At 40.2% G+C, this 12034-nt stretch overlaps 1 protein-coding gene across 6 annotated transcripts in view; it reads right to left on the bottom strand.

The window, feature by feature from the left end:
* Nucleotides 1-12034, bottom strand: part of LOC128216947 (dedicator of cytokinesis protein 3-like) — a 186104-nt gene that overhangs the window by 133921 nt on the left and 40149 nt on the right. For all 6 annotated transcript variants that reach the window (XM_052923696.1, XM_052923698.1, XM_052923697.1 and 3 more), the window contains 4 exons: nt 5385-5505; nt 3288-3466; nt 2205-2286; nt 359-419 (listed from right to left, as the gene is read on the bottom strand). In XM_052923696.1, the coding sequence (XP_052779656.1) occupies nt 359-419; nt 2205-2286; nt 3288-3466; nt 5385-5505 (443 nt within the window). The remainder of the gene's footprint in view (nt 1-358; nt 420-2204; nt 2287-3287; nt 3467-5384; nt 5506-12034) is intronic.

The raw sequence follows: 12034 nt of genomic DNA, 5'->3' as shown, positions 1-12034 counted from the left end.
TCAGTATATGTGAGCAACAAGGCTGGATCAGACTCACCTTTTCAGTATAAGTGAGCAACAAGGCTGGATCAGACTCACCTATTCAGTATATGTGAGCAACAAGGCTGTATCAGACTTAACTATTCTATAGATATGAGCAACAAAGTCAGACTCGTCTATTCAGTATAATTATGTGAGTAACTTGACTGGATCAGACTCAACTATTCAGTATATGTGAGCAACAAGGCTGTTTCAAACTCAACTATTCTGTTAATGTGAGCAGCAATGGTGGATAAGACTCACAGTTTCACCAATTCTATTCAGCTGGATCAGACTTACCCATTTTGTTTATTTAGGCAAAAGGCTGGATCAGACTCACCTATTCTGTATATGTGAGCAACAAGGTAAAGCTCTTTTTCCAGCTCATCACTAGTGAGATCCTACAAGAATAGCATCAACATGATCAAAACCACAAAATGAAAGCAGTATTTGCAGCCATTGGTGGCGCTTGTCTGCGATGCTGCACCAACACCTGATATTTCAATTTTTATCATCAGGATGGCTTTATTGTTTTTTCCTAGCCATGCTCTAATTCTAAAGTGTTCGGATTTGGTCAATTAGCCAGTACATATGTTTTGGGGTTGAGGAATTGTACCTGAAGCCCAAATAAAGATATCACGTTTATTGCTATAAATTTCTTCTTAACATCAGAAATGTCAATAATTTTCGGCAAAAGTAAAATAAATAAATAGAAGGTTCTGTGTATCTTTGACAATCCAACCATCTGGGAAAATTCAGCAAACTGGGTACATAATGCTTTTTTAATCATTAAAATTTCTTTTTTGGTGGTAAAACTTCATGAAAGTATTCAAAAATTTCGACATTTTTATGCCTTTGAATAGTTAAAACACTGATATATGTTTTTATAAAGAAATGATAGCCAGATGGCTAAAACAAAAAACGTTTTCATTGCCTAAATATGGATTAAGTTATATCAGCAGTAAAAAAATAAGGTACAGTTAGCCTCAGCAGAAGACAACAAATAGAAGAAGTTTATTATGTTAAAGTTTCGAAACTGTATGATAGTTTAAATGTTCACTTATATGATTTTGTATTAAAAAAACACAATAGAAATGCCTCCAGTGAAGTGTCATCATTGTGCACTGTTGATGTGTGAAGGTGTGGAAAACTCCCTCTGCATTAGGGCCGCTGCCTTACTACCAATAGTACAAACTGTTACATTGACAGTGTTATTGTCCCATTATACCACGTGTTGAAGAACTTAACATTTAATATATACCTTGATGTTTTATGTATTACATATATCCTATGAATTTATGTTATTTTATTTTCATATTAATAAATATGTAATATGTGAAAAAAATGTACTTGCATAGATCTAAAATAATTTTGATAACTTGCTAACTTGTGTAACTTTTTTGAACAAATCCCCTGGAATGGTCTCTAGAAAAAAGACATGTATGAAAGTGAAAGTATATGTTAAATTAAGTGAACTTAAATGTAAATCCATAGAACTGAATAGTTAATGCATGATAATAATTCACTGTCAGTCCCTCACTTGAATAAAAGGATAACAAAAAGAACTAGTTCAAGTTAAAACACCATAATCTGAGGAAATCCAAACGAAATGAAATTTTCACTGATAAATTGTCAAATTCTATATTACTAGAAAATAGATATTACAATAATAGCTGAACTATCGTTCTTCCTCAATTTCCAGAGTAGTTGTATATAACTTTATTCATTTTGTCATTATCCGGTTGAACTTGTATATAACTTTATTCATTTCGTCATTATCCGGTTGAACAGTTGTTAATTGGGAGTCCATGCTTTTTCTAGTCAGATAGAATAAGTCCCCTTTTTAACTAGACAAAAGATATTTAAGCGGAAATTGAAAATAAAATTAAAAGATAGATATAGAATGCAGATTCAGCCCTAGAGTACACAGAACCCATTCTTCAATTAATTGATAGCTTGTCACCAATTGTTGACTTTAGCCTGCGGCAACAATTAAGGGACAATCGCATATAACATGACAGGAAACATATCTGATATGCAGGAACAACGATTTTCAGCAAATGATTTAATTTGACAGTCACTTTGATGACAGTACAACATATTAAGATATCTAACAGCTAATGTATATTGAAATACTGTACTAAGTCTATGGTTCTGTAACTCAAAACTTAGATACTCCCACCTACCGTAAACAGGCCAAAGTAGTTGTCCACCTTGTCAGCATCTTCAGGCATTCCAAGCTTTGTGTACTTGACCATAAACTGCTCACTGAATAAAAACACATCTATTCTAACTAGTAATCACTTTTGTCCATTAATATTGCTGCATTTTAACAGTTTCAATTTGTCATGAAAAGTGGCTTAAATACAAGCCATTTGCATTTTAAAATACATGTTTCAAAATCTATTGAAATGATACACAGTCATGTACATAATTTACAGCAATAAGACAGTATTAGTAAAACATGTATGCATCCTCCTGAAAGAGTGAACAAGTTAAAGGGATATTACAAAGTCATGATTATGAGAAAGTAGTACAGACACATAAATACACAAGTAACTGCTTTATGGTCTGACAAAGTAATGGTAACCAATATGCATTTTATGATATGACAAAGGTCAACTTTCAGGAAAAACATTTTAGTTACTTATTATTGTATCTTTTTTAAATACTTGTTTTGAAATATGGCCATGACTGTGGACAGACTGTTGACCTTGACCTTTGATCTGTTGATATATAGTTAATAAGGGTGTACAGTAGGGATATATAGGTCGACCTCCCCATCAAGTTTGAGGAGTGTAGGTTCAAGTTTTATCTTTACATTGATCGGCTCAAGGGTAACTCTGCCTAATCTTTACCTAGTTTCTGGACCTTAACCCCATGCATAACTCTAGTTATCAATCATACAAGCTTTTTGGCTTAAATGTCACCACAATCATGACCTTTGACCTACTTATTTCAAAATCATGACCAACCCCTTTACCAAGTTAAAGGACCATAGGCCCAAGCATAATTTAGTTATCAATCAGACATGCTTTTAGTGTCAAGGTCAGCACTTCTCCTTAACATTGTCAAAATGTGTAGAAAGTTTTACAGTCAGTATCTGAATAACATATGAATCAATGGAGAAAAGTACACTTGTCGCAATGTCCCAGGGTAGATGGACGGGACAAGGTGATTCCTATATAGCCCACACCACTACATGGTTGGGGGAAAATAATACTGAAAGCCACCTGAATGCGTAGCATGTTTGAAATGACTATACTTACGTAAGACAGACCAGTTTGTTATCTTTGTACTGGTAGAGGGACAGCATGGTTTCAGTTGGATCACCAACATTACAGCCAAAGTTCTTAAAGCTAACTAACAAATGGTGTGAAATGTTCCCCAATTCTGCAATTGTCTCCCCTTTACTGGACTTCGTTGACTTCCTGGCTCTGCTCTTTGGCTAAAAAAAAAAATGCTATCAGTTAAAAATTGCAACAATAAGCTTTAAAGCGGCAATATCATTATGATTTAAAACCATGAACAACTAAATAACAATAACATAATTGTTCTTCGAATTCAGCCTATCTAAAATAGACTAGGGTGTACTAAGGACTGATCTTGGTCTAAAATTATGATAATAAATCAAAGTGATAAAAGCACTAGGGTTTTTGCATTTGCATGTACATGCAAGGGTGGTATTCCCTGTTCATGTTTCTGCATCCGTAGTCCACATCTTTGCTACACATGCATGTTTCAAAACAAACTGATTCCCTGTGTTTCCAAGGCATAGACCATACCATAGTTTACAAATGCAGACAGCAGACCATGAAAGTGAGCATTTTGAGTATCAGCCTATATAGTCACTCATTTCAATTTCAGTCAAAGGAAATAGATATATAGCAAATGCATGTCAGTTAAATATATTGAGTATATGATAAGCATTACAAGTGCCTACTTTGCATAATCCAGGCAATCTGATAAAAAAAACATTGAAATAAATGTGCGTCCTATATATCCTAGCATCCTATACACAGTTATATATGATACACTATGTGTTTTTTGCAGCTTTTCTTTACCACAGTCATTATCTGTTTAATCTATTTTTCATGATACCCCGCAATAAGCATATTGCATGATGCGTTCATCACTTTAATTTGGCCTTTGACCCACCTGGTCTCTAAACTTCGAGTCAATGCTGAGGTGCTAATTAACGGTAATTAAAGTAGCTGTTTTCTATTTTCTGAAGGCTATTTTTTGTCCTCGTCCTACAAATATAATTCTAGCTAGTTTCATTAAATTCCAACGAACTTGACCAGTAATCTACAAATCACTTGGATCATTCTCAAACAAAGTTTGACCCCTGAAAATTATGCTTTGCAACTGTGAGAGTTTTCAGACACACTTGTCACCTTATTCGCATAATCTAAATTTGGAATGCCCTTGATAAACTTGCATGAATGTAAATATTATTAAGTATTATATTGAATACAATGTAGTGTATATGTGTATGATAATTATTATTGGTTGTTAAAGATAGCTTGTGAAAATTATGGGGAATTTTCCTCAGAAAACGACGCAAGAAAGCCTTCAACCATGCGCTGTGAACTTTGAACGTAAGTTTGACCCCGGTCAATTTCAATCATGATTTTTCTAACATCTTTAAATTGTAACATACAAAACAAATCACAATTATCAAACACTTTATGCCATGATTACTATTAAATCAAAAACGTAAGTTAATGTTGTTTTTTGTTAGTTTTGACACTTACATAAATGAACAATGGCCTCTGGTCTTCCAACAAAGATGACTTTGTGTGAAAAACAAACAGAGCTACTGGTGCAAACTTTTTCTAAAGGTTTGAAAGCCCTTTCACAGGTATATTTTAGTATCAATAAACTTATTTCCAGCGACCATATTAAGATAATTAAAACAAAACCAGCAAATGGAATAAACCCTTTCAAGAGTGGGGGATGAGATTGTGCGGTGTAAGCCACTCTTTGAACAGGTCTAATTTATTATCTTGTGTTTTTCACAATGCTGTGAAAACGTAAAAAAGAAAAGAAAACAAAACGTAGAACCAGCAAGTTCAGTGAGTTTTTTAAATCACAAATAATTCAGCCTCAAAACCTATGGTATAACTGTGCTTCGATTCACTGTCAGAGAAAGAAAATAGTTACAGAGTAGTCACTTTAAAATTGTTGTAATTTGCCCTTGATAGCATTTGATGGTGGACAATTTACGAATGCATAATATTGATGGATATCATTAACATTTTTGTGCATACCTCAATTGACCAACTACACCTGTACTACAGGCTGCCTACCTAGTTACCCTGAACTATTTCTACACTGTGATATCTGGATTGTAGGCTGTCTACCTTGTCATCCTGAGCTATTTCAGCACTGTTCACATGTACTCGGTACAGCTGGACGATACTGGTTCTGTCCACATCCACCTGCTCACCATTGATTCGGGGAACCAGATCCATTCCAAGTTTCCTGGAAATTGATTTGTGACAATGTTTATCATTGAAGCAAGACAAAAGCTTTAAATATAACTTATAAATATTCGGTACATAATGCCAAATCACATTTTCTGTTATCCTACAAAAGGGTTTTAAAGATAAAAAATCAAAAGGCACAAAACTCTCCTAAAATGGATGCAGAACAAAATCCTTCCTTTTTGATACCTAATTCTTTTTAAATGTATGGAGAAAATGGTGTAAAAGGAATTTGACTTTCAAGATTTTTATATTTAAGATGTTCTAAAAAGATAAAAAAAGGTCCAACTTTCGGTTGTCAATTTGTGAAGCACAAAACCTTCCTGTACATGAAGCCTCGTCATATTTTAAAGTTTGAAGCAAATCTGTCAAAATGGTAAAAATTTAAAACCCCTTTATCAAGGAAAAAAGGGCAATAATTCTGGTCCAAATGGATGCATCTCAAAATTATCATCTGCACATATTTGGTCAACTGTGAAAGTTAGTTGTATGGTAAATTCAATGAAAATTGTTTTTCACTACAGTAAAACAAAAAAGATGACATGCAGATAAAAAATAAATCCATCCTCAATAATCATCTGCACATGATGCCTGATCATCTGTGAAACTTTGAAGTAAATTTATAAAATGGTGTAAGGTGAGCTAGACAGCTTGTTGAATTATCCCGACAACTGGGACCCCAGAACAGATCATGAACCTTGCAGGGACCCAGTACATATCGTGAACCTTACAGGGACCCAGTACAGATCATGAACCTTGCAGGGACCCAGTACAGATCATGAACCTTACAGGGACCCAGTACAGATCATGAACCTTGCAGGGACCCAGTACAGATCATAAACCTTGCATGGACCCAGTACAGATCATAAACCTTACAGGGACCCAGTACAGATCATGAACCTTGCAGGGACCCAGTACATATCATGAACCTTACAGGGACCCAGTACAGATCATGAACCTTGCAGGGACCCAGTACAGATCATGAACCTTACCCGGGACCCAGTACAGATCATGAACCTTACAGGGACTTACAGGAACCCAGTACAGATCATGAAACTTCAGGGACCCAGTACAGATCATAAACCTTACAGGGACCCAGTACAGATCATGAACCTTACAGGGACCCAGTACAGATCATGAACCTTCAGGGACCCAGTACAGATCATAAACCTTACAGGGACCCAGTACAGATCATAAACCTTACAGGGACCCAGTACAGTTCATGAACCTTACAGGGACCCAGTACAGATCATGAACCTTACAGGTACCAAGTACAGATCATGAACCTTCAGGGACCCAGTACAGATCATAAACCTTACAGGGACCCAATACAGATCATAAACCTTACAGGGACCCAGTACAGTTCATGAACCTTACAGGGACCCAGTACAGATCACAAACCTTTTATGAACCCAGTACAGATCATGAACCTAACAGGGACCCAGAAAAGATAATGAACCTTACAGGGACCCAGTACAGATCATGAACCTAACAGGGATCCAGAACGGATAATGAACCTTACAGGGACCAAGTACAGATCATGAACCTAACAGGGACCCAGAACAGATCATGAACCTTAAAGGGACCCAGTATAGATCATGAACCTTTTATGAACCCAGTTCAGATCATGAACCTTACCCGGGACCCAGTACAGATCATGAACCTTACAGGGACCCAGTACAGATCATGAACCTAACAGGGACCCAGTACAGATCATGAACCTTACAGGCAACAACCCAGTACAGAACATGAACCTTTCAGGGACGCAGTACAGATCATGAACCTTACAGGAACCCAGTACAGATCATGAACCTTTCAGGGACCCAGTACAGACCATGAACCTTACAGGGACCCAGTACAGATCATGAACCTTACAGGGACCCAGTATTGATCTTGCACATGACAGGGCCATGCCTGGTATAAATACTTCAACGTACAGGGACAAAACACAGGAGCCTGGTATAGCTCCTGCATCTTACAGGGACAAACCTAGTACTGATCTTGCACCTTACATAAGTCTAGGCCGATACTGCATCTTACAGGCACTCGCCCGGTATAGCTCCTGCACCTTACAGGGACAAACCTAGTACTGATCCTGCACCTTACATAAGTCTAGACCGATACTGCATCTTACAGGCACTCGCCCGGTATAGCTCCTGCACCTTACAGAGACAAACCTAGTACTGATCCTGCACCTTACATAAGTCTAGACCGATACTGCATCTTACAGGCACATGCCCGGTATAGATCCTGTACCTTACATAAGTGTAGACCAATCCTGATCTTACAGGCACATGCCCGGTATAGATCCTGCACCTTACAGGGACAAACCTAGTACTGATACTGCACCTTAAATAAGTGTAGACCAATCCTGCATCTTACAGGCACATGCCGGGTATAGTTCCTGCACCTTACAGGGACAAACCGAGTACTGATCCTGCACCTTACATAAGTGTAGACCAATACTGCATCTTACAGGCACATGCCGGGTATAGTTCCTGCACCTTACAGGGACAAACCTAGTACTGATCCTGCACCTAACATAAGACTAGACCGATCCTGCATCTTACAGACACATGCCGGGTATAGATCCTGCACCTCACCGGGACAAACCTAGTACTGATCCTGCACCTAACACAAGAATAGACCGATACTGCATCTTACAGGCACATGCTGGGTATAGCTCCTGTACCTTACCGGGACAAACCTAGTACTGATCCTGCACCTAACATAAGACTAGACCGATCCTGCATCTTACAGGCACATGCCCGGTATAGATCCTGTACCTTACAGGGACAAACCTAGTACTGATCCTGCACCTTACATAAGTCTAGACCGATCCTGCATCTTACAGGCACATGCCCGGTATAGATCCTGCACCTTACAGGGACAAAACAAGTACTGATCCTGCACCTTACATAAGTCTAGACCGATACTGCATCTTACAGGCACATGCCCGGTATAGATCCTGCACCTTACCAGGACAAACCTAGTACTGATCCTGCACCTAACATAAGACTAGACCGATACTGCATCTTACAGGCACATGCCCGGTATAGATCCTGTACCTTACAGGGACAAACCTAGTACTGATCCTGCACCTAACATAAGACTAGACCGATACTGCATCTTACAGGCACATGCCCGGTATAGATCCTGTACCTTACAGGGACAAACCTAGTACTGATCCTGCACCTTACATAAGTCTAGACCGATACTGCATCTTACAGGCACATACCCGATATAGCTCCTGCACCTTACAGGGACAAACCTAGTACTGATCCTGCACCTTACATAAGTGTAGACCAATCCTGCATCTTACAGGCACATGCCCGGTATAGCTCCTGCACCTTACAGGGACAAACCTAGTACTGACCCTGCACCTTACATAAGTGTAGACCAATCCTGCATCTTACAGGCACATGCCCGCTATAGCTCCTGCACCTTACAGGGACAAACCTAGTACTGATCCTGCACCTTACATAAGTGTAGACCAATCCTGCATCTTACAGGCACATGCCCGGTATAGCTCCTGCACCTTACAGGGACAAACCTAGTACTGACCCTGCACCTTACATAAGTGTAGACCGATACTGCATCTTACAGGCACATGCCGGGTATAGTTCCTGCACCTTACAGGGACAAACCTAGTACTGATCCTGCACCTTACATAAGTGTAGACCGATACTGCATCTTACAGGCACATGCCCGGTATAGCTCCTGCACCTTACAGGGACAAACCTAGTACTGACCCTGCACCTTACATAAGTGTAGACCGATACTGCATCTTACAGGCACATGCCCGGTATAGCTCCTGCACCTTACAGGGACAAACCTAGTACTGACCCTGCACCTTACATAAGTGTAGACCAATACTGCATCTTACAGGCACATGCCAGGTATAGTTCCTGCACCTTACAGGGACAAACCTAGTACTGATCCTGCACCTAACATAAGACTAGACCGATCCTGCATCTTACAGACACATGCCGGGTATAGATCCTGCACCTCACCGAGACAAACCTAGTACTGATCCTGCACCTAACATAAGAATAGACCAATACTGCATCTTACAGGCACATGCCCGGTATAGCTCCTGTACCTTACCGGGACAAACCTAGTACTGATCCTGCACCTAACATAAGTCTAGACCGATCCTGCATCTTACAGGCACATGCCCGGTATAGATCCTGTACCTTACAGGGACAAACCTAGTACTGATCCTGCACCTAACATAAGACTAGACCGATCCTGCATCTTACAGGCACATGCCCGGTATAAATCCTGCACCTTACAGGGACAAAACAAGTACTGATCCTGCACCTTACATAAGTCTAGACCGATACTGCATCTTACAGGCACTCGCCCGGTATAGATCCTGCACCTTACAGGGACAAACCTAGTACTGATCCTGCACCTAACATAAGACTAGACCGATACTGCATCTTACAGGCACATGCCCGGTATAGATCCTGTACCTTACAGGGACAAACCTAGTACTGTACCTGCACCTAACATAAGACTAGACCGATACTGCATCTTACAGGCACTCGCCCGGTATAGATCCTGTACCTTACAGGGACAAACCTAGTACTGATCCTGCACCTTACATAAGACTAGACCGATACTGCATCTTACATGCATATGCCGGGTATAGCTCCTGTACCTTACAGGGACAAAACTAGTACTGATCCTGCACCTTGCATAAGACTAGACCGATCCTGCATCTTACATGCACATGCCCGATATAGCTCCTGTACCTTACAGGGACAAACCTAGTACTGATCCTGCACCTTACATAAGACTAGGCCAATCCTGCATCTTACATGCACATGCCGGGTATAGCTCCTGCACCTTACAGGGACAAACCTTGTACTGATCCTGCACCTTACATAAGTCTAGACCAATACTGCATCTTACAGGCACTCGCCCGGTATAGATCCTGCACTTTACAGGGACAAACCTAGTACTGATCCTGCACCTTGCATAAGTCTAGACCAATCCTGCATCTTTCACAGGGACAAGCCTGTTACAAATCCTGTATCTAACAGGGATAGGCCTGGTACCAACATTGTATCCTGCATCTTTCACAGGGACAAGACAGGTACCAATCCTGTATCAAACAGGGATGGGCCTGGTACCAATCCTGCATCTTTCATAGGGACAAACCTTGTACCAATCCTGCATCTTTCACAGGGACAAGCCAGGTACCAATCCTGTATTTAACAGGGATTTGCCTAGTACCTATCCTGCATCTTTCACAGGGACAAGCCTGCTACCAATCCTGTATCTACCAGGGATGGGCCTGGTACCTATCCTGCATCTTTCACAGGGACAAGCCTGGTACCAATCCTGTATCTACCAGGGATGGGCCTAGTACCTATCCTGCATCTTTCACAGGGTACCAATCCTGTATCTAACAGGGATTTGCCTAGTACCATTTCCTGCATCTTTCGCAGGGACAAGCCTGCTACCAATCCTGTATCTAACAATGATGGACCTGGTACCTATCCTGCATCTTTCACAGGGACAAGCCAGGTACCAATCCTGTATGTACCAGGGATGGGCCTGGTACAATGTACATATCCTGCATATTTCACAGGGACATACTGATCATGCATCTTGCAGGGACAAGCTTGGATCTAATCCTGCATCTTTCACAGTGACAAGCCTGGTACCAGTCCTGCATCTTTCACAGGGACAAGCCTGTTACAAATCCTGCATCTTTCACAGGGATGGGCCTGTTACAAATCCTGCATCTTTTACAGGGACAAGCCTGGTACCAATCCTCAATTTGCAGGGTCAAGCCTAGTAGCAACCCTGCATCTTTCACAGGGACAAGCCTGGTACCAATCCTGCATCTTTTACAGGGAAAAGCCTGGTACCAATCCTCAATTTGTAGGGTCAAGCCTAGTACCTATCCTGCATCTTTCACAGGGACAAACCTGGTACCAATCCTGTATCTTTCTCAGGGATGAGCCTATTACAAATCCTGCATCTTTCACAGGGACGAGCCTGGTACCAATCCTGTATCTTTCACAGGGACAAGCCTGGTACCAATCCTGCATCTTTCACAGGGACAAGCCAGGTACCCATCCTGCATGTTGCAGGGACAAGTCCGGTACCAATCCTGCATCTTTCACAGGGACAAGCCTGGTACCAATCCTGCACCTTAGAGGATAACCATGGTATCAATCATTCACCTTACATAGGGTTCTGCTGTGGCAATTGCCATTATTGAATTATTGCTTTATTGCAAAAAAAATTTGAAAAGTGGCAAGAATTTTTCAAATTTGCCAAATTTATGGCGCACTAAGCGGCCTACATGATAATCAATTCAGTCTCTGCAGAAACAAAGCCTACCACTGTTGTGACATATCTGATATGTCTAAATGGGTAATAAATTGGAAATTTATGACTTTATAAATGGATAAACAATGGCATCTTAAAATGATTATGGTTATTAATATCAAAAGCATGACAGTTTTCACCATTTAAGCCAAATTATTGTGCTAAAATTTAACATG

The sequence above is a fragment of the Mya arenaria genome, chromosome 14, assembly GCF_026914265.1.
Source record: "Mya arenaria isolate MELC-2E11 chromosome 14, ASM2691426v1".
NCBI classification, from domain to species: Eukaryota; Metazoa; Mollusca; class Bivalvia; order Myida; family Myidae; genus Mya; species Mya arenaria.
The sequence above is the reverse complement of the archived record's forward strand: the minus strand, read 5'-3'. Positions and strand labels throughout refer to the sequence as shown.